The 23,440-nt window shown below is 48.6% G+C and overlaps 2 protein-coding genes across 2 annotated transcripts in view; one reads left to right on the plus strand and one right to left on the minus strand.

The window, feature by feature from the left end:
* Positions 1-844: 844 nt before the first annotated feature.
* Positions 845-16,796, minus strand: ALDH2 (aldehyde dehydrogenase 2 family (mitochondrial)). Its single transcript, XM_014547711.1, has 12 exons — positions 16,673-16,796; positions 15,503-15,643; positions 14,333-14,412; positions 10,851-10,962; positions 10,300-10,428; positions 9,759-9,872; positions 8,798-8,900; positions 8,035-8,219; positions 5,125-5,289; positions 4,276-4,433; positions 2,565-2,679; positions 845-1,237 (listed from the first exon to the last, which is right to left on the minus strand). The coding sequence occupies exons 2-12, from the start codon at positions 15,575-15,577 to the stop codon at positions 1,205-1,207; spliced, it is 1,269 nt and encodes a 422-aa protein (XP_014403197.1). The 5' UTR covers positions 15,578-15,643; positions 16,673-16,796; the 3' UTR covers positions 845-1,204.
* Positions 16,797-16,874: 78 nt separating this feature from the next.
* The window catches only part of BRAP (BRCA1 associated protein), a gene marked incomplete at its 5' end in the record, with an annotated part of 76,872 nt that continues 70,306 nt past the window's right edge, over positions 16,875-23,440 (plus strand). Inside the window, one exon of the mRNA XM_014547704.1 lies at positions 16,875-16,950. Coding sequence (XP_014403190.1) covers positions 16,875-16,950 — 76 coding nt within the window. The remainder of the gene's footprint in view (positions 16,951-23,440) is intronic.

The following is a 23,440-nucleotide window of genomic DNA, read 5'->3' on the forward strand; positions in this document are numbered from 1 at the left end:
TTTTTTAAATTTTATCCGAATGAGTTGATTTAAATAAAGAAAGTAAATAATAGTATAGGTATATGCACATATGACAAAAAGTGTGGCATGCTATTTAAATAAGTCAAATTATTCTTTAGTGGACTGGGATCATTTATCAAGATGTGGCTTAGCTTGAGTGATAGAAGGCCGGGGTCAACCAATGAGCTTCATTACTTTGCTGACACTGTCTGCAAAAATTACACAGATGTTATTTTTCTTGAGGAGCAAACTTTTCCTCAAATTCTTAAAGGACTCTGTGATCCAAAGGTGGTCACTAACTTCACAAACTACTACTGCGATTCCACTCATTTTGCTCTGATTCCATTGCTCACCAAGGGATCTTGTGATTCCTAATTTACTAACAATACAAATTTTGCCAGATCCCTTGACTGAAGAAAGGCAGTGTTCTGGATGGGAGATTCAAAAGGAAATACAGCCCTTCCTTAAAATGAGTACATTGACATCTGGTTTCCAAATCAATCTTGTGAAATGGGTCCAGCAAGACTCTGTCTCCTTTGATCCGATCATGCTTTTCAGCTTATAGCACAGAGAACCAGCTCAGAGTGAAGTGTCTCTTTCCTGGTTTACTCCACCTCTCCGAGAGCAGGGGCTGGGAGTCTTGTGTAGGTGTCATCCTTAGTGCCTAGCATGGAGCCTGCCGAAAGGGGACAGGCCATAGGTGTGTTAGTTAATGCACACAAACAAAAGCTACTTACCCACAGTAGGGGAGGGGTGTCGCAAACAGTGTGACATGCAAACACAGGGACACATACCTGTGTGGCAGCATTTCCTTGGGTTACTGAGACCGAGGAAGAGTCACCCGAAAAGTGAAGAGTAGCATTGTTTTTAATGAGTTTTAGCCCAGAATACAAAACAAGGTGCTAGCTGTGGCCTCAGTGTTAGTACAGCTGTGAACAAAGGCTTTCCTTCCCCCTTAAAGGCAAGTTACAAAAGTGTGTCAGACAGATGGGATGAGACATTCCCGGCTACTTCTGAAAAACTATCACCTCTTCACCCCACCGCCACCCAAAAGGAATTCAAATTCTGGGCCTTTGTTGATCCAAGAGATTGTGTGGGAGAATTTCTCTCTTGAGACTTAGGGTGTAGGGTCACTTTTCTTGGTTTTGTTGTTGATTCCATGGAACGCCCAGTCACTGGATAAGTAAGGAAGCCAGTGTGGTTCTTACGAGTTCTTCTGAGGAACTTTGACTGTGACCTGTAAGGGGATGCAGAGAAGCTGTTACATCTCCATGCTGACCCATAGGCACCTTCAGAAGGCAGGGTGTCCTTCCTTCTAACATCTGAACGACCATCTGGCCAAACCCAGGAGCCACTGTGGCTGTGTTCTGTACGAGATCGCACTCTGCCTTCCTTAACCCAGGCATCTGTGATTGTCATGGGAGGGGGGGAGGGGAATTCCTACTAGCCGCTAGATGGGGCGGGGAGGGGAGAGCAAAGGAACCATGGTATAAGGCCTGCAAAATCATTTGGTCTGACTCTGCCAAGGCAACCACAGGTGGGACTCGAAATTCAGTAAATCTAGGAGCTTTTTTCATAGCAACAGAAATTTATATTAAGTGAATTATATTAAATGATGTTATAAATGTCCAAATGGCCTTTGGCAGAAAAAGGGTTCCCACCCCTGATCTAGAAGGTAGAAGTCAGGGATGTTGCCTAACAATCCTACACTGCACAGGTCCGCCCCACAACAAAGAATTAAATTATCCAGCCCCAAATATAACAGTGCCAAGATTGAGACCCTAACCTAGATCCATATTTTTCCCCAAAAGAATCAAAGGGAAAAAAAAAATGTGCTGAAGCTTGCAGGTGTCTCAGTGTGTTAAATGGGAAGATTCCATATTCAGATGGCTTTGGGGTTTCAGCCCAACCTTACCCACTACTGGGCAAGTACTTCATCTCTACATGCCTTCTTTTCTCATCCGTAAAATGGGCTAATAACAGTATCTACTTCATGAGGTTGCTGTGAGCACTAAACGAGGTGACGTACCTAAGAAAGTCTAGCATAGACTCTGGCACAACATAAGCACTTAGTAAAAATGAGTTTAAAAGAAGATTTTTTTCTTGTTGGTCCTCCCTGCAAACTTGACTCCTATCCTGAAAAATCCCTATTTTTGTTAGTATCATCACTTGAGTTCCAAATTCAAAATACAGGACTGTTTATCACAAGCACTACGCACAGTGCCTGGCACAGTATGAGTGCTGGCTGATGAATCAAGTGCTGCCGCTTCTTTCTACAAAAGCACATGCGCCCACCCCCCATCCCCCAAAAAAATAATAAATTTGTTTTAAAAAGCACATGCCCAGGTTTGGGGGTTGGTCCCTATTGGGGGGCATGCAGGAGGCGGCCAATCAATGATTCTCTTTCATCACTGATGTTTCTCTCTCTCCCTTTTTTTTTTTATAAGACTATAGGAAGAGTAGTAGTCCAGTCTCTAGTTCTCTAGCTTAAAACAAGAAATTAGTAATAAATACTGCTGATGGTCTGTCGTGATGGAGAGGGCTGAGAAGGTGCCCATACTCACGGTTTTCACTTCAGTGTATGCCTTCAGGCCATACTCTCCCAGCTCCCGGCCATTCCCAGACATCTTGTAGCCGCCAAACGGTGACTGGGCCCCAAACACATCATAGCAGTTGATCCTATAAGTTGAAAAAAGATTTCAGAAATAACTTTTCGGGGATATGTGTCATACCCCTCAGACCTCCTTTGTTGCTCTAAAATTTTACTGAGGAAAAATGAATGGGAAGAAGAATAGTAATAACCAGCCACATAGGAGTTGAAAGCGAGCTACATGACATAAAGCCGTACGCCATCTTCATCCTTCATGACGTGGTCACAGATGGATGTCAGTATAACAGGGAACACCACGTGACAGCATCTCATTTTATTAATCCATTTTTGCTAATTAGATGCTAAGCTTTTTTTTTTGCCATTTTTAAAACTTTAATTGAATTTAAAACTCACCATTTTAAGGGGTCCAATTCAGTGTTTTATAGCATATGTACAGTGGTGTCCAAACCATCACCACTAAGTAATCCCAGAATATTTCTATCACCCCAAAAAGAAACCCTGTACCCTATAAGCAGTCACTCCTCATCCCCCCTCCCAACCCCTGGAAGCCACTAATCTACTTTCTGACTCTATGGATTTGCCTATTCTGGACATTCCCGATAAGTACAATCTCACAGTAGTAGAGGCCCGGTGCACAAAATTCATGCAATGACGGGGGGGGGGGGGGGGAGGGGTACCTCAGCCCAGCCTGTGCCCTCGCCTAGTCCGGGGCTCTCGCAGTCCAGGACCCCCTCGCTCCTTACTGCCTGCCTGCAGCAGAGGCAGGAGAGGCTCCTGCCACCACTGCTACACTCACTAGCTGTGAGCCTGGCTCCTGCATGGAGCATCTGCCCCCTGGTGGTCAGTGCACATCATAGCAACCAGTCATTCTGCTGTTCGGTCGATTTGCAGTTAGGTTTTTATTATATAGGATGTGGCCTTTTGTGTCTGGCTTCTTTCATTTAGTTTCATGTTTTAACGATTCATCTATGTTGTAGCATGTGTCAATACTTCTTTCCTGTCTGTGGCCAAATAATATTACACTGCATGGACAAACCACATTATGTTTACCTATTCATCAGCTGATGGACTTTTAAGCCGTTTCCACCTTTTGGTTATTGTGAATAATCTGCTATGAACATTTGGGTACACTTTTCTGTGTGGATGTGTATTTCTACTTCTCTTGGGTATATACATTGGAGTGGAATTGCTGGGTCCTATGGTAATTCTATGTTTAACTTATCGAGGAATTGTCAGACTGTTTTCCATAGTGCCTGTAACATTTTACATTCCCACCAGCAATGTGCAAGGGTTTCAATTTCTCCACATCCTCACAACACTTGGTATTTTCTGGATTTTGAAATTTCAGCCATCCTAATGAGTGTGGGGGAGATGCTAAACTTTTAAGATCCTGTGAAGGGCCCTTAGCTCTGGTCCCCCACCCTTGTTACAGTTTGGTAAGGAGCCCCGGTCATGCATCTGCTGCCCAAGCAGAACTGCACGAGCATGTGGACTGGAGGGAAGTTGAGTCTCCTGGAGAGGGGCAGGGAAGCTCCATCTGTCTGCTGTACCACACACTCCCTGAGCCCAGTACCCCAAATTCTGGGATGTAAGCACTGGATTCTGAAAGACCCTGGCTTTGGGGACCCCTGCCTGGGTGTGAGGGGCTGCTGGGAGGCTCTTACCACACAGTGCCAGCCTGGAGCGCTTGGGACAGATAATTGGCTTTGTCCAAGTCCTTTGTGAAGACAGCTGCAGCCAGCCCATACATGGAATTGTTTGCTCTCCCAACGACTTCCTCTATGGTCTTAAACTTCAGGATCTGCATCACTGGCCCAAAGATCTGTGGTGAGAGAGCAGAGTGGGAGGGCGTGGGAGACATGGAACCACCTGCTATCCAGCTTTCCCAGAGTCCCCAGAGGCACCCTAATAGTCCCAGAGACAACAGCTCCCAAGCTGACTGAAACCCAAAAGGAAGGAAGTTAATGGGGTCAGTTACCGTCCATGTGCCACGTGCTTGACATATGTATACTCTTTCTAAACAATTATGCAATGTTTGCGTTACTGGCATGTTACACATAGACTTAATGTCTAAAATTTAAGTCAATCATTCAGCAAGGCACACACTAGATGCTGAAGAAACAACTGAACAAAATACAGTCTCTGCTCTCAGGACATTCCAGGTTTATCTTGTACTTTCCCTGGAATTAGCCATTTCTTCAAGGAATCCTGGTTCCTTTGTGTGAAGAATGGGATTTACAAACCAAGATGCGGGAGCTAAGTGTGCTTGCTGCTCTCGGGTGTGGCTGCGCTCAGCCCTCTCAGGGGAAAGCACTGGGGAAACTGTACGTGGTCGAAACGTCATCAGTGGCCCTGAGAGGAGAGTGACGAGATCGGATGTGAATTGTAAATAACCTGCCCTAGGAACAGAGCCAGGATTTGGCCAAAGCCAGCTGTTGGGTCACAGTGTCAAGATGTTAGACTGAATTATCCACTTCTAAGAACATTCCCCAGAGCTCTGGCCCCGTGCTAACCTCCTCCTTTGCGATGGTCATGCCATCTTGCACATCTCCGAACACAGTGGGCTGGATGAAGTAGCCGCGGTCAGCAGCCGCCCCTCCACCACACAGCAGCTTCGCCCCCTCCTTCTTCCCAGTGTTGATATAGCCAAGGATCTTCTTAAACTGAGTTTCATCCACCTGCAGGAGAAGGAGCCCAGAGTTAGAGATGCTAGAGCCATACCTCGCCTAGCTCCAGGCTTAGAACCACACTGACAAGGAGACAACTGCGAAATGAATAAGCAAGGCTCAGAGGAAATACAAAGGGCCAATAAATATAAGAAAACAGTTCAAACAACCTCATTGGCCCTCAAAGAACTGCACAGCAAACCCTCTGGTTTTATTTTTCAACTATGAGATTACTAAAAATTTAAAATAGTGAGAAAATACGTTGATGGCAAAGATACATCGAACACACTAATAATCATACATTATTAGAACTAATAAATATGTTCTATGTCACTTATATCTCAATCTTTAAAAAGGAGGACTATAAGCTGGCATAGCTCTTTTGGCAAGTAGTTTATTAATATCAGCCAAAAATTAAATGCTCATACCCTTTGACCCAACTATTTAAACTTCTAGGAATTCATTCTATATATGACAAAGGGACCTAAACAAGGACATTCACTGGGGAGCACTTTGTAAAAGCAAAAAACAGAAATAATTCTAAGTATACGTTAGTAGAGGGGCAGGTTAATATAACTCAGGTACATCCATATATTGTGTTGTCATTAATAATAGATCTGTGAACTGACTGACATAGAAAGAGAGCCTAAGATATTTTGTAAAGAGGGGAGAAAGCTTGTAGAACAATACATATTACATAATCCTATTTTTGTTAAAACATATAGAAACCTAACTCTGTGTGAGTGGTTACCTATGGAGAATAGACATGAAAGGGAACAAGGGGGAGGGGGATCTTACATGTTACTTAAATACTTTATTAAATTGTGTGTGTGTGTGTGTAAATGTACCATGGCTTTTTTTTTTAATTCTTTATTGATGAAAGTTTTACATATGTCTCCTTTATCCCCCATTGACCTCTCCCCGCCTGCTCCTGTCCCCCCAGCACATGCCCCCACCCCCTATTATTTGTTTTATTAAATTTGTATACACATTTGGAAAGCACTTTATAAATTACATATACATAATAAATACTAAATAATTAAATATCCACAAACCACAAAGAAAAACGAGAGAAAGAGAGATGTTGAGATTCATTACCAGCCCTATTCAAGTAGCCAAAAAATAGAAACCACCCAAGGGTCCATCTGTAGATGAGTGAATAAACAAAATGTGGTACACATCCATTTGATGGAATATTATTCAGCCATTAAAAGGAATGAGCTATCAAGTCACGAAAAGACAGGGAGGACCCTTAGATGCACATTGCTAAGAAAAAGGAGCCAATCTGGGGGGGAAAGCCCATCAGAAAATATACTGTATGATTCCAACTGTATGACATTCTTTGGAAGAGACAACACTGTAGAGAAGTAAAAAGATCAGTGGTTGCCAGAGTTAGGGGGAGGGAGAAAGGGATGAGCAGGGGCACGGGGGATTTTTAGTGAAACTGTCCTGTATGATAGTGTGATGGTGGACACATCTTTATAATTTGTCAAAACCACAGAATGTGAAACATCAAGGGTGAACCCTAAGGTACACTACAGACTTTAGTTAATAATAACGCATTAATGTGGGCTCATCAATTATAACAAATGTGCCACACTAATGCAAGATATTAGTAACGGGAAACTAGGGGGGAGAAGGGGGAGTTAAGGGGTATATGGGAACTCTATAGTTTCTGCTCATTTTTCTGTAGTTTTTTTTTATAGTCTGTTAATTTTTTTAAAAGGTTCCTTGGCCGTCCTGGCGCCTGGGGAGTGAACACCTGCAGCACAGACAACTCCCTCAGGAGGATGGAGCCTGCAGAGAGGCACCCATGGGCCCTGGAAGTAGGCTCAGGGCCATGCGGGAGCAGGGAGCGTCCCAGACCCTGCAGACTCCTTGTCCCTAGGAGGGTGGCTGGAGGAGGCCAGCGCAGGACCCTGTGGAGAGTGAGCCCAGGGCAGGTTGGGTCTAAGGACAACGCTGGAAAAAGGACCAGGATGCAGAGGAAATGGTAGAGAGGTGCTGTTTTCTTTTTCTTATAATTATCATTGACTAGAGTTTTATTGATTAAAATGAACACATCCTCCTGGTTAAAAAAATTTAATCAAACAGCTCAGAAGAGTATAAAGTGAAGTAAAGACCCTCCCCTCTTACGTCATGACCCACGACCCCACTCTCCAGAAATAACCATGGTTAACAGATCCGTGTGTCCCGATAGATGCATTTCATAGGTGGCCAAGGTCTAGGAAGCAAGCATTTCCTTCTGCACAGACACTGCTAGTACTTACTATGTATATGTAATTTACAAAGTGCTTTCTGTCATTGATTTCCACTCCACAGCCACCTTGAATTATTAAGGGCAGGTGTTAAGGATGGGAGAATGGCAGCTCAGAGAGGGCATGTGGCTTCTCGGACGCACAGCTGGTACATGGCAGAGCCTAGACCAGTGATGGCGAACCTTTTGAGCTCGGCGTGTCAGCATTTTGAAAAACCCTAACTTAACTCTGGTGCCGTGTCACATATAGAAATTTTTTGATATTTGCAACCATAGTAAAACGAAGATTTATATTTTTGGTATTTATTTTATATATTTAAATGCCATTTAACAAAGAAAAATCAACCAAAAAAAATGAATTCGCGTGGCAGAACCGTGTCATAGGTTCGCCATCACTGGCCTAGACTTTAAGCCATTCCTGCCTGACTCTGAGTCCGAGGCCCTTTCTACTTCTCTATGCTGGTTCCAGACACCCAGACCCACCTGTGGCTGTGGCTTACCTGCGGCCCCTGCTCAGTCTGGCTGTCAAAGGGGTCCCCAACCACCCGAGACTTGGCCCGGGCAACGCTCCGCTCCACAAACTCAGCATATACATCCTCCTGCACAAAGGTCCGGGAGCCCGCACAGCAGCACTGGCCCTGGTTGAAGAACAGGGCGAAGTGGGCCTGCTCCACAGCCCAGTCCACTGGGGAGGCAGAGAGACGACCCTTAGGAGAGAAGGACGACCCTGGCCCCAGTGGCTGCCGACCTCCTCAACCCTTTCATGCCACCGACAGCATGGCGCCTGCTGGGTGCCAGACCATGTGCCAGGACAAGAGGGACCAGATCTCTCCCTTCTGTGTGTGGAGACCCAGTGGCAGAAAGACATGATCACAGTGGTGACGGAACCAGGGGCAGCTGGGGGACCAGCCCAGCCAGCCTATGGTGGGCAGGGAAGGCTCCCTCGAGAAGGGCAGGTCTGGGAGCTCCTCAGTAGGACCAGGAGAAAGGATGTCATGGAAGAAGAGTGGTCTGGTCTGAGAAAGTGTGGGCATGGCTGGGCACTAGCAGCTCAGCTGGCTGGATTACAGGGAGCAGAGAGGAGAGAAGCGGGAGAGGCTGGGTCGTGCTGGCTGGAGGGCCTGCTGAGGAGCCTGGCCTTCATCCCAAGGCCCTGGCCCAGAAATGGATTTGATGGACGACGAGGACTGCCAGAGGGAAGGAACACAGCATGGCAGCTAGTGCCTCCCTTCATGGCCAAATCTCCTCGCCCTGCAAACTTACTATCAGCATCTGACATGATGATGTTGGGGCTCTTCCCCCCCAGCTCCAGGGTCACCCGCTTGAGGTTACTGTTCCCCGCAGCGACCTGGATTAGGCGGCCAACCTGCCGAGAAGCAGAAACAGAGACCAGCTCTCAGTGCGGGGAGAAACAACCAAATGCTCTCATAGACACACAACAGAGGACCCACAACTCAAGTGAGAAGCTAGATTATAAGAGACCTGGAGAATGTCGCCAAATCTGGCCATCCACGTACCATCGCTGCCCCACCCTGAGCTCTTAGGATGACAGTGATAGTAATGACACAGCAGAGTTATTGCTGTGTGGCTTTTACACTGAGCGCCACCTACATACCAAGCACTGTGCTAAGTGCTTTGTGTGCATTGAGTTCAATCCTCACAATGGCCTCAGAGTAGGAGCGACCCTGTTCCTTGATTTAGAAGTGTGGGAGCTGCCCTAGCCAGTTTGGCTCAATGTATAGAGCGTTGGCCTGCGGTCTGAAGGGGTGCGGGCTCGATCCCCAGTGTGGGGCATGCAGGAGGCAGCCAATCAGTGATTCTCTCTCGTCATTGATGTTTCTCTCTCTCCCTCTCCCTTCCTCTCTGAGGTCAATAAAAATTTTTTTTTTAAAAAAGTGTGGGAGCTGCATCTCAGGCTGCATCTTACTCAAGGTCACACAGCTGGTTAACGTGGAGTCAGAATTTACACTCAGGCAACCCATGTCTAGCAGAGCTGAAACCCACTACCCTGCCTCCCTCCCACGATGTGTGCATGTGGTCCCCTGCACACGGCACACTGGGCAAGGACGGGGTGCTCCTCACCTCTACATTCTCAGCTTGGCACAAAGCCACCACTGTACCTACTTGTTGAATGAACACATGTATCTCGAATGCATCATCCTTTCGGGATAGTGAGAACTTGAACCCAACACCCAGCAAGCTTGAGGTCCTGGGGACGCCTTACCTCAGTGGAGCCTGTGAAGGCCACTTTGTCCACATCCTTGTGGGAGGCAATGGCAGCCCCAGCCGTGGGACCAAATCCAGGAATAATATTAACCACGCCGGGGGGGAAGCCAGCCTGTGTGCAAACAACCAGGAGACACGGCATCATTCTCCCACTCCAAAGGCCTGGACAGAGGAGCACACATCCCTTCCCAGAGACGCCACGGCAGCGGGACCCGGACACAGGTGAGCAGGAGTCTTATGGGGAGCCGCTCGGGATGCTAACAGCACAGCAAGAAGCACGTGTCTCGGGGTTCCCTGTGGCTGTTGTCACTCCCCCCATGGTATTCACTTGGAACAATTTCATTATTCAAAGGGGTCTTACAAGGAAGCCCAAGGTAGAAAACAGGGAAGATGGGGCCTCTTTGGCTGCAGTGTGGTGACAGGGTGCTTCGCCCCTGCTCTGCAAACACCCCTCACTTTGGACTCAGGACCCTCCTCAGAACTCCTGGAGAGAAAGCTTGTAGAAGAGCACCCAGAGGTCCAGATGGACAGCCACACACCTCCTTTATCAAGTTGGCCACGTAGAGGGCGGTGAGTGGCGTCTGCTCAGCCACCTTCATCACAACCACGTTCCCAGTCGCCAAGGCAGGGCCCAGTTTCCACGCTTGCATCAGGAGCGGGAAGTTCCACTGCAGTAAACAATAGTCACTCCCGGACCCAGGCCACAGAGAGTGACTCCCTGAACCCCTTCTGTCCCCCCTCCCCCAACTCAATCGTAGCTTTAAGACAGATGGCCGAGGCAGGATGAAATAGGGACTCACTTTCCTGAGTGCTGCTTCGTACGAAGCTAAACTGTTGTATTCAGTCCTCCCTGCCCTTCCACCCTAAGACAGGTCTGTGTTCCCTCCCACTTTGCAGATAAGGAAACTCAAGCTTACGGGGGACAGTGACTCACCCCGAGGTCACAAAGTTCATGAGTGGCAGGGCAGGGCCCTGAACCCAAGCTGGCTTTGTCAAAGCCCACATTTGCACCCCCGAGCCTGCTGGAGACTGCTACACCTCAAGGCGCTCCCGATACACTTCACTGGTTTATTATAAGGCTAACACTCACCGGGATGATCTGCCCGCACACACCCACAGGCTCGTGGCGGGTGTAACTGAAGAAGTCCCCATCGATGGGAATGGTTTTCCCATGGTACTTATCGGCCCAGCCGGCATAATAACTTTAAAAGAAAAAGTTCAAACTTAATCAGTGACTGTCAGGGACCCCTGTATATCCCAGCAGAAAGGGAAACCTCAAACTGTCTACTTGGGTGTTTCTGATATTTGCCCTTGCTCTTGGCTTGTTCCCAGAACGACTTAACTGCTAAGGTCACAATAATCCACTTCAGGGAACTAACCTCTGATTCCCACGTTCACCTGGGATGCTCACAGAAAACACCAAATTCCAAGAGCCCACTTCGTTTTCTCAAGCTGGCTCTCTGGGGTGGATGCCCAGGAATCGGTTTGTTTGTTTTTTAGTGTATTTTTATTGATTTCAGAAAGAAAGAGACAGAAACATCAATGATGAGAGAGAATCATTGATTGGCTGCTTCCTGCATGCCCCCCAGTGAGGATCAAGCAGCCCGGGCATGTGCCCTGACCAGGAATCAAACCGTAACCTCCTGGTTCATAGGTCAACCGTCAACTGCTGAACCACACCAGCCGGGCATGGAATGGGTACTTTTAATAAGCATTCAGATTTATCAAACTGACTGCTGCACCAGCCCAGCCTCTGACAACCATGGATCAGATCTGGTAGAAACGTGCAAACCCATCTAACAGCTGGCACTTCCTGTATGCAGAGCAGTCACCAGAAAAGTCATCAACTGGGCCCCACGCCTCGAAAAGCTTATTACCTAGACACAGGGACACAAGTAATCCAGCAAATAGGGGAGAAAAGAGCAGCATGTGTGTATAGCATGTGATGGTTAAGTTTCCAGGGAAGTAGGAAAAATGTAAAAGAAAGATGTCTGAAATGACTGTCTGACAGTTAGCCTGAGACCAAAGTTGACCAGGGTTTGAGCACGGGTTTGTGACCCTGGGAGAAAACTAGCCAGGGAGTTGCCAACCTATCCAGGTTAAGGCGTCGCTGTTCTCTTCCTCCCAGGTCTGTACTGCATGTGTTTTGCACACCTCAGAATAGTTACTTAATCAGCACAGAGGCACACTGCTGCAACCCAGGCAGGCGAGGGCACTGCCCGAGACTTGCCAGGCTGCTCGCTCTGGGGCGTCAAGGGTCTCGATGTGGGCACTGTTGACATGTGGGGCTGGATGATTGTGGTGGGAGCTTTCAGGTCTGCTTTTATTTCAGGAAATCTGGTGCCTTGGAGGATATTTAGCAGCGTCCCTGGCCTCTACACACTAGATGCCAGCAGCACCCCTTCCCACCCAGTTGTGACAACCAAAAATGTCTCCAGACGCTGCCCACAGTCTCCCAGTGACATAGCTGCCCTGGCTGAGAACCTGTTATGTTGCCCAACCCCGACTTTTCTGGTACTGCTTCTCCTTCTCCACCTCAGTCCATGTGGTCATGGGGAAACAGCTGTTACTTGCACAGTGATCTCTAAGAGACTGAGAATGCCACTTGGTCTGGCTAGAATCACAGAGAGAAGCAAGTCCCCGTGTGGGCAGTCAGATTCCAACATGCAGACTGGCCTGAAGGAGTCTGGTGGTGGTCGAGAAAAGAGAGAAGCTAGGGGTAGGAGTGGGCAGCAGTGAAACCTAGTGGCTTTAGGAGTTCTGACTGGCCCGGCTGGTGTGGCTCAGTGATTGAATGTCAACCCATGAACCAGGAGGTCACAGTTCAGTTCCCAGTCAGGGCACATGCCCAGGTTGCAGGCTCAGTCCCCAGTAGGGAGCATGCAGAAGCCTCCTGAGCAGTGATTCTCACCATTAATGTTTCTCTCTTCCTCTCCCTTCCTCTGTAAAATCAATAAAATACAAAAAAAAAAAAAAAGTTGTTTTGTTTTTTTTTAAAGAGTCCTTGCCCTGTGTGGTCCAGATCAGACTGAGTCTCTGTTACTGACAAAGAGCTCTAACAAAGCTCCCATTCCTCATCTTTTATTTCTTGGTCACTAAAATGTTTATGATCAAACTAACACAAAGGAAATAAAGATTAGGGCAGAGATAGATGAAATGGAGAATAAAAAACAATAGACAAAATCGACAAAGTCAAAAGTTGGTTCTTTGAAAACATTCACAAAATTGACAGACTTTCAGCTAGACTAAGGAAAAAAGGGAGACAACATAAATAACTAAAATCAGAAATGAAAGTGAGGATATTCTGATCGAACTCACAGAGATAAAAAGGGTTATTAGAGAATACTATGAACAACTGAAGCCAATAAATTGGACAACCTAGAAACCTTTTTTCTGCCAAGGGCCATTTGGATATTTAGAACATCATTCAAGGGCCATACAAAATGATCAACTTAAACATTAGGCTGCTATATTTGGTCAGATATTTAATTAACTTACCCTAATGCCTTGGCAGGGCCAGACAAAATGGTTTCGCAGGCCTTATACATTCCCTACCCCTGACCTGGATGATATGGACAAATCCAACTACAACGTAAATTACCAAAACTGACTCAAGAATTGAGAAACATTTATGACTAGACTAGAGGCCCAGTGCACGAAATTCATACACGGGTGCAGTTCCTAGGCCTGGCTGGCAATCGAAGCCCAAGCATCTGGCGTGGAAGGTCAGGTCCCAGCTGACCTCTGGGCCCTGGGCCCCCGGGTCCCCACACACCCCCCTCCCCCTGAGTCCCCATGTGGAGATACAGTGAGCGTGGCTGGACACCACAGGCCAGGGTGCAGCATGGGCCTCTGGGCTGCCCAGCGGCACCACATGGAAGCCGGGCGGGCAGCACGCTCTCTCCCTGCCGGCCTCGCAGACCGGCTCCTGCATGAACCCACAGGGAGCCCGACTGGCCCCTGCGGTCCTGGTGGCTGCCGCCCGGCTCACCAGGAAGAGGCTGCTCAGGTGTGGGGAGGGCTCATGGATACCCCGCATTCTCACCGCACCTCCATCCCCGTCACCCCTGCCCCCAGGTAGCCGGCAAGAGGTTGCAGTGCATCGCCAATGCCTGCCATGTTCTGCGCCACCCCCTGGTGGTCAGCACATCATAGCAAGTGGTCGTACTCCTGGTCTCCCGATTGAATGACTGCCCAAGGGGACAATTTGCATATTAGGCTTTTATTATATAAATATAATAAATTTATTGGAATTCGTCTGGGAGTTCAACCAGGGGGTGGGGTCGGCTGGGGGAAAGGAGGAGGCCCTGGCCAGCTGCGGCCACCAGGGGAAGGGAGGGAGGCCCCAGCCGGCAGCCGGCAGCCACTAGGGACCCCACCAGTGCACGAAATTCACTGGGCCTCTAGGATTATAATTTCGGTACTGAGGGATTTTCCCCCGAGATGGAGTCCAGTAGAACACATTTCTCCAAGTCTCATGATCTGTTTACATTATCCTATTTCTACCTCCCCAGCAGTACTCCCTCCCCTTTGGCATGGCCAGGACAAAGACCAGGAAGCCTGAGGCCCTACCGAAGACATTTGAGGACCATGTCCAAATCCACCAGGTAGGAGATGACATAGGGCTTGCCATTATCCAGGGTCTCCAAGGCCTAAAAAGAAGAACAAGATCAGCACAGACATACTGGCACAGGAATGAAACAAAGCAAATAAGTGACAAGCAGCATAGAGGCTCAGCATGGGCTGAGAAGGGCTGTGGCCACTTGGGCCACTGAATATCACAGCATTTCTGGGCCAGTGGCCCTCCCTCTCCAAAGGCAGGGCAGGGAGAATGAGCAGGGAGATGAGGAGAATGATGCACCAACTTCTCATTCAGTCATTTCACAAACACATTGTTTTCAGTTTGCTCTATGCCAGATCCAGGGTGGGAATACAGAGACTAACAAGGAGCTTCCAGAGCAAAGAGCCAGTGAAGAAAGATAGGAATCATCAATCACATGGGTTAAGAGTGCTAGGAAGAAGAAGGCCAGGCTGCCCAATCCAGTCTGAGAAACTCCCACCTGAAAGACATGTAGGAGGTGACTGGGCAAAGGGGGAAGGTACAAATAGCGATGAAGGGAAGAACACTCCAGGCAGAGGGAACAGCATGTGCAACGGCCCTGATGCTCAAAGCAGCTTGGTAGTCAAGAAGTTGGGCGCAGGCAGGTGAGCTGAGCTATGTGTGAGGGCCATGGTCCAGCATGAGTTAGGAGATGGAGCCAGACCAGGCAGGGCCTTGCAGGCCACGTTGAGGAAACAGGACTTTATCCTAAGGATACAGGAGGCCATGGAAGGCCTCGGAGTGGAGCTCCATGACATAATTTGCCTTCTAGAAGGGTCACTCTGGCCGCTATGTACAGAATGGATAGGCGAGAGGAAGGGGTACTGCCTCCTGGCTTTTTCTGCCTCTGGCAGCCAGGGAGAAAGATGCACAGGAGATATGTCCATCCCTGGGGGTTTCTCTCCTGGGAAGGCTCCCCAACATGGCTCTCCTCTCTCCCCTAGTCTCTTCCTTGCTTAGCCAAACCCACTGCATCAAAAGAGAGACTCCTTTGGTTGGTGCAAGGACATATCTCAAAGGGACCCAGCCTCTGCCATTCTGACCAGTTACTTGTCAGCACTGTGGCCCCTTCCTGGTTGTCTATGGGATACTCTGAACCCATTCGCCATGTGGGATAAGAGGGAAGGGGGCTGAGAACTCACCGCCAGGTAGGTCCGGTCCCGCTCAATCAGGTCGGCCAGGCGGTTCAGCAGCCGACCCCTGTTGGAGGCATCCATGCGGCGCCAGGGCGAGCCCAGCTGGAAGGCGGCCCGAGCAGCCTTTACTGCCCTGTCCACATCTTCCTGGAAAACACCCAGCGAGGCAGCTCAGGCCTTCTGAGCAACAGCCACCTCCATAAACTGCCCACCCCACTGCCCAACAGCAGTGCCTGTACAGTCCTTCCCCGCTCCGAAGGGCTCCACCTGCTGAGCTCCCGGCTCTCCTTCCCAGGAGTCACGGAGGGAATGAGGACCCTGGCGTTTCCATTTCTGTATTTTTATTTCAAAACCCCCCAGTGAGTTTTGGAGGGAAAGGCACTCCGGGGTCAGTGCTGAGGATTTGACCATGTTCCCCCTTCCTAAGGAAGCAAGCTCCATGAACTTAATTAACATTCCCCCTCAGACAATTGGCAGTGTCCAGCAAGTGCAGGTGTACCAGCTTCCCTCTCCTTGGGAAGCTGTAAATCAACCCAGCTAAACCAGCTAGCATTTTTGATAAGAGAGATGCATCTCAGGAAGTAGGGAGCACGGTTCTCATTCATCACATTTGCTGTCAGACTACCCTACAACCCAGAAGAGTATTCACATTTGCTTTTAGCAAAGGCAGCAGGCCTTAATCATGAATGTAGAAGACTGTCTTAAAGCAGAGGGAAGGAGGCATTCTTGAATTATTTGTAATGCCTTTTCTATTAATACATATTTTTATTAAAAGTATAATATAAAAAATTGTAGTTAACTATTACTATGTAATTACTATGAGTATATATAATGAAAACAAGACATACTACAAACACCAGAGCTAGATCTCAGGAAACCCAAATTCTACTCAACAAGATTTCCATCTAGCTCTGGGAAGGAGAGACTGGAGCAGATGTTCTCAAGTTCAATTCCATGTCTACAATCCACAATAGTATGTAGTGAACTCGCATACTAGCACCTTTGTCTGCAAGGAAGAGTTTCTGTTGATTCATTTACTCAAAAATTTTAATTGCCATTTTTTAGTTTTGAAAGCAATACACACACGGCAAAGCTCCCATCATACAAGAACATATTAAGTAGAAAATTAAATTACCCTTGCCCACCCCTTCCCCGAGGTAAGCCACCAGTTCTCACCTTGTCCCCTTCAGCTACCTGACAGATGACTTCCCCAGTGGAGGGATTGATGGTGGGGAACGTCTTCTTGCTGACAGCGTCATGCCATTCATTGTTTATGAAGATCTACAATGAGAAGGCAGAAAGTTCTCAGGACCAGTTCTCAGCCTGAAACTGATGTTATAACAAAAAATCAGGAGGAACATATAAGTTAATTCAATGATGTGACCACGAGGTTAAAAGCCACAGGCCTTGGAGATTATCCGAGCTGGAGTGCCCACTCTGCCGACTGACCTCGGGTAAGTCATTGGATCTTTCAGTGTCTTGGTTTCTCTGATCTGAAAAATGAAGAGTTATCTTCCTACCTTATCAGTTGTGTAACATCACCTCAAAATGTGATGGCTTAAATTGACTTATTATCTAACAGTTGTGTCCATTGATTGGGCTCAGGTGGTTGCAAAGCGAGGGTGCCTGGAGCTGGATGTGCAAGATGGCTTCTTCACTTGCCTCTGGCACCACATGGCTGCTTGGGCTTCCTGACCGTATGGTGGACTTAGGCTAGTCAGACTCTCATGACAGCTGGCTTGCCCAGAAAGAATGTTCCAAGAGATCCGGGCAGATGCTGACAGGTTTCGTAAGATCTAGCTCCAGAAGTCACATGGCCTCGTTTCTGACACCCAATTTCAATCATCAAAGTGAGTCACAGGCTCAGTCCAGACTCAAGGGGAGGAAAGAGAGGAGGCCCCACCTCTCCTTGGGAGGAGCTGCAAAGAATTTGCAACCATCTTTCCTTTAACACACTAGTGCACAGGGTTGTGGAGAATCGAGGCAGATTATTCCTTTGTCCACTCAGCAAACATTTAGTGAACACCGGCGATGAGCCAGCACAGTTCTAGGGCTGCGGACACTGGAAACCAAACCCCATGAGGACCTTTCTCATGGAGCTGGCATTCTGTTGGGCAAAGAAGCAATCAAATACACAAGGCAACCTCAGACTGCCAGGGCGAGTGCAAAGGAGAAAAACTGGATCCAGGGACGGTTCTAGAGGGCGGGGGGAGATGGAGAACTTGAACTGGGATGACTGGGAAGGGCCTCTAAGGAGCGGGCATTTGACTAGAGCCTGACTGATAAAAAGGAGCACCAAGCAAAGCCAAGGGCAGAGCTCAATCCAAGGCAGAGATTTCGGGACCAGCAGGGCCCAGGGAGGGCTGGCCCAGCTCCGTGCTCAAGAGCAGGGGTCGAGACTAGAACCCGGATGAATCTAGGCACTTTTCCTCCTACTTGTGTCCCATGGGGCAAGGCACATCCCGCCCCCCCCCCCCCCCCCCCCTCATTGGAAATCACTATAGCAACCCTCATAAAGGGCATGTGACAGTTCCCAGTGCTTGCATCAAGCCTCCCGTGGAGGAAGTGCAATGCTGTGACGACGGTGGTGACAGCAAGGAGCCAGTCAGGAAAGGGCCGACCAAAGGTCACTTTCCCAGGCTCAAATTTGGTATTTCAGCGCAATCCCTGCCCCGCCATCACGGGGGAATCCGCAGCTGTGTACCTACAGTAAAAGGCTCTTGGCATTTGGCAGGAGAGTGTGGGTAAACACCAGTCAGATTCTTTGGAAATATGTTTGTGTGGTTTCAGATTAGTTGGCTGATCATTTAATCTTAAAGAAATGACACCTTTTTTCTTCCCGAAGGAGGGGCAGGGGGGCTGGGAAGTGGGTGATGGGTAGTTTCCAGTGGGGGAAACAGGTGTGGCAGAAAGAGCTCAGGCCCAGGCCTGAAGCCAGGTAGACCGGAGTTCAAGTTGGTCTTGGTCGGCTGTGCCCTGGTGGAACCCGCACACCTGTCCTGAGAGTCAGCCTCCTCCTCCTGGGGGGTGTGGAGGAGAGGGAGTCTCATGGGAGGAGTAGAGCCAACACCTGGGGGCTAAAGTGAGGATTAAATGCAACAGGGGGTGTAAAGTTGCTAAGCCCGCCCCCCCTCCCGCCCCCATTCATAGTGGAGTCTCGCCCCTGCACAGACACTACTCTAGATCCTGAGGCTGTCTCGGGTGTGAGATTCCTAGGAGCAAGGGCCAGGTAGGTCTGTATCGTTCTGTGTTGGTCCTGCACAGCAGCATACTAAATTAGTTTGTCCTAGAAAAGTTCTGATTGTTATTTTGCAAAGATCATGAAGGATGAAGCAGAGAGGTGGGCCAGTCTGGCTAAATTCCCACTGTCCTCACCCGTCCCCTGATCTTAGACTACGAAACCTGGAAAGACCACTCCCTGGCACCTATCTGCCTCTCAAAGCCCTGAATTTGCTGGCTCAGTCTCCATTGTTGAATTGTCAACAATCATCCTCCCTCCAAACTGATAAGATAATCCTGGGTTTGCAGGAACCTGGAATCTTCCTTCTGCGTAGAGTTCCCATTTCCCTTCTCCTGGAGCTGGCCTTCAGGGGACTTCCCTTCCTCTGGGGAGGGACCGGGGCAGGAAGGTTCTGGAACCGAGCCTCTGCTCCCAGTGAGGAGTTTCAGTTATTTCTCTTGAATAAGCACCAGGGCAGAGTCCACGCCAAACGCATTGTAACCTCCTGCCAGAAACCCAAAGCTTGACTTACATAACCGCGTAACTCGGTCACCCTGGGATAGGGGGCCTCCCAGCTCCCACTTCCTCATTAGTTTCTAGAAGCAGAGCAACACTCTAGCCACTCTAGACACTTTGAATCTGGACTGTTGGCAAAACTCACAGAGGTTGGATTCACTCCTCCACAGTCAGTAAGTTGCACTGAGTGCCAGGCACTGAGTGAACGGCCGAGTCCTGCCTCCTGTGCTACCATCCTGGGCAGGACAGACTCAGTCAACCAGCAAACCCACAAAGTGACAAGTGGAAACAAACAGGCAGGAGTGAGGAACAGACCTCAGGGTCAGGGGGCAACAGAGGGGGAAGGGAGGGCAGAGGGACCTCTGGGTGTGTACCTAGAGCTGCTAGCCCTAGGGCCCTGGAGGGAACAGCAGACTTCTAGTTTGTCACTCACTCTCCTCCCTCAGGAGGGGCAGGAGGGCTGGGAAGGGGTGAAATATTCCTTTCCCATTCCCTGCTACAAGAGCACAAAGTGTAAACATGGTTTCATAAATGGTAACCAATCATTCCTTCCCTCAGTAAATATTTACTGAGCAGCAGTCAATAGTCTAATCTCAGTGCTAGGAGCACAGCTCCTCCCTCCTAATTTCAAACAGTCCATTCCATTGTCCCTTAAATATTTACATCCTTTTCCTGACCATAAAGCCTGGTCTTGAGGCAGCAGGAGGCTAAGGGCATGCATGCTAGAGTTGGTTTTCTCATCTGTAAGATGGGACAGCAGTAACGCCTGGCTCACAGAGTTGGTGGTAGAATGCAAAGTAAAAATGTAGGTACAGGCCTTTGGCTCATGGCCTGATGTATCATAAGTGATGGAAAATGACTGGATTGGGGGATACCTACACATGTCCTCAAGACACACATGCTTCACTGAGGATGTATTACTGTTGTCATCAGAAAGTTCATAGAGAGATCCTTTCCTAATTCCCTTTTTGTCAGTTTTCTCTTTAGTTCCTGAGTGTTGATGTCAAGAGGCTAAGAATAGAGACACAAATTTAATTCACCCCAAACCCTCATTCAGGAAACAAATTACAACTCCAACAGCACCCACATAAAATGGAGTTTTATCATATTATCTTGAAAACTTAACAGCTTCGTTATCCCCACTGCTATTTAAGGCTGCGGTAAAAGTGGAAGGACCAGTAGTCATGAGCCAGGCAGGTGCTAAGGGCTGTACGAGGACGACCCCATTTCATCCTCACAGCTTCAAAAGAGGTCAGAATATCTCCTTTTGGGGAGACTCCAGACTTTAGACACCAGAACAACTGATTGAATTTCAAGGAACTGATAACCCCCAGGGAAATGTCAGCTTTGTATCCAGAGCCCCTGGTAAAAAGCTCAAAAGTTTAGAAATAGGCCCTGGCATTCTTGCCAGCGAGGTTTGCAATAACTCAACACTGAAAACAGCCCTAACCCGATTGGCTCAGTGGATAAAGAGTGTGGGCCTTGCGGACCAAAGGGTCCCGGGTTCAATTCCTGTCAAGGGCACTTTACCTCGGTTATAGACTCCTCCCTGGCCCAGGCCCTGGTTGGGGCACATGCAGGAGGCAACCAATCAATGTGTTTCACATCAATGTTTCTCTCTATCTTTCTCTCTTCCACTCTCTCTAAAAATCAATGGGGAAAATACCCTCAGATGAGAAAAAAAAAACAGCCCAAGGAGCTTTAAGAGGAGCAGTGCCAGCATGCTGGGAGACTGCAGTCCTTGGGGAGAATAGGAACATGTGAAAGTATCCACTGTGAGAGAGAATGCAGATACATTGTTCAATGAGACAGCTTCAGAACAGAAAGTGCTCCAATCTCATCTATGAAAAAAAAATCTGGTGCTCTCTCTCTCTCTCTCTCTCTCTCTCACACACACACACACACACACACACACACACAAATACAGAGAAAATGTCTGCAAGTCATTCCCCAATTATTTGCTAACAGGAAATGCCTTAGGATATGGGGAAGTTTTACAGTACTCTATGCATTTTTATACAGTGAGGACGTGTTACTTTTATGATCTCCAAAAATCTGATAGAAAAAAAGCCACAGGTGCCCTGGCCGGTTATGAGCTCACGTCTGTGGACCGAACGGTCTTGGGTTCGATTCCCTGTCAAGGGCATATATCTCAGTTGCAGGTTTCCCAGTCCTTGTGGGGGCGCTTGCAGAAGGCAACCAATCAGTGTGTGTGTCTCTCTCCCCCTCCTACCTCCCTTCCACTCTCTCTAGACATAAATGGGAAAAAATACCCTCTGGTGAGATTTAAAAAAACAACTTGGGGGGAAAAAAGCCTCAGGAAGAATTCACTCCACTCCCCCAACTTACATTCCCAATTTACATTCCCAGACTAAATTTGGAGAACAGGACTCAAGTTATATACCAGACCTGTGTATGTTTGTACCCCTTTTTCTCACCTCCATGTGGCCACAAAGGTTCTGGGTGCTGAAGCCTCTCCCTCCATGACATGATATTTCTGCTTGATCTTTTTTTTAAAATATATTTTATTGATTTTTTTACAGAGAGGAAGGGAAGGATAGAGTTAGAAACATTGATGAGAGAAACATCGATCAGCCGCCTCCTGCACACCCCCTACTGGGGATGTGCCCACAACCAAGGTACATGCCCTTGAACCTGGGACCCTTCAGTCCGCAGGCGGATGGCTCTATCCACTTAGCCAAACCAGTAGGGCTCTGCTTGATCTTTTTTTTTAAAAATATATTTTATTGATTTTTTACAGAGAGGAAGGGAGAGGGATAGAGAGTTAGAAACATCAATGAGAGAGAAACATCGATCAGCTGCCTCCTGCACACTCCCTACTGGGGATGTGCCCACAACCAAGGTACATGCCCTTGACCAGAACCAACCCCGGGGACCCTTGAGTCCGCAGGCCGATGCTCTATCCAGTGAGCCAAACCGGTTAGGGCCACTCTCTTTTGATAGTCAAGTCTTTCAAGCATGAACTTCTTACACAGCCTACAGGAGGGAATTAAAGCTGCAGCACTTCTGGCTTGTGTTATACAAAGGACACTTTGTTTTTATTCTCTGGAAACATTCCCTAACATCAAGTGAATGTGCCTTTACCCATCACCTGTGTGCAGCTTTGCAGCCAAACTCTGGGCCTGACGTTGCTATTGAAAGTAGTCACCTGGGGGCCGACTCTCCCTTTAGTCCCCCCCAGAGGTGCATCAAGAGCACCGTAGGACGGTCTGGGTAGGAGCTTCCTCTTCCGGATCTAGATGTGAACCCCAGCTCTGCCACTGACCTCAGCCTTGAGGCAAGGCACTAAACCTCTCAGTAGCTCAGTCTCTCCATCTGTAAAATGGAGATAACCACAGTACCTACCTCCAAAGGCTGTTGTAAGGATTAAACAGCAAAACAGGTGAATGCTTAGGATGGTTCCAGTACAAAAGGTTGTGCAGGGAACTGGAAGCTGCTACTTCTGGAAGTGCCATCAGGAGTGGATGAGGCCCTGTGCTGGCGGAAGGCATGGCCTACAACCCCCTTCCCACTTCACAGAAGAAACCAGGGCTCGGAGAAGGGCAGCAGCTCCACCTCTGCACACACAAATGAACTCTCATAACTGACTTCCTTCTCTGCGAATTCCAGCACTTTACCCAAACTCACAGGTCAAGCGAGAATATCACAAAGTCCTGTGTGAGCAAGGGAATGGGAATTCGCCAATGGGAATCGGTGTTACCCTGGGAAGCCCCTCCTCGGTTTGGTCAAAGAAAGCCAGCTCTTGGGAGGCGGACACGACCGGGAACGGCACCAGGGGCGGCCGTCCCCCGCCTTTCCCCACTCCCAGCCGCCTTAGCAGAGTCATGAGCCTTCGCTGAAAAGCCCTCCCCCCTCCCCGGTGTTTCCGTTCCGAATCCCTGGGGCAAGAGCAGGAGTGGAGGGGGCAACAATGACCAAGGAAACGACTTAAAAGTTCCTGCAAAGAGCGACTTGCAAAAACGTCCTTCGAGTGGGTGACGATGAAGACCCTACGCAGACACGGCGGCGGCCGAGGCCTGAAAGCCAAGGCCGAAGGCGGGAGGATGGGGACACGGAGGGCAGGCGCCGTTCAGCAGGCAGCGGAGGCGGTTGGACCCAGGTCCCAGGCGGATTCTGCCACAGGGGCTGTCAGAGGCGGTGCAGGGGCCCACGTGCTCGCAGGGGGGAAGGTGCGCGCCAAGTCCAAC

Source organism: Myotis brandtii, unplaced genomic scaffold, assembly GCF_000412655.1.
Source record: "Myotis brandtii unplaced genomic scaffold, ASM41265v1 scaffold482, whole genome shotgun sequence".
Lineage (NCBI taxonomy): Eukaryota > Metazoa > Chordata > Mammalia > Chiroptera > Vespertilionidae > Myotis > Myotis brandtii.

What these genes read in the sequence shown, in the direction of transcription:
- ALDH2 (XM_014547711.1), bottom strand. Translation starts at nt 15,577, where the DNA reads ATGGATGCCTCCAACAGGGGTCGGCTGCTGAACCGCCTGGCCGACCTG. An exon ending in CTCCAGGCTGGCACTGTGTG is followed by an intron (nt 2,680 to 4,275) that starts GTAAGAGCCTCC and finishes TTCAACTTATAG; the next exon opens with GATCAACTGCTATGATGTGT. An exon ending in CATACACTGAAGTGAAAACC is followed by an intron (nt 1,238 to 2,564) that starts GTGAGTATGGGC and finishes ATCCCCTTACAG; the next exon opens with GTCACAGTCAAAGTTCCTCA.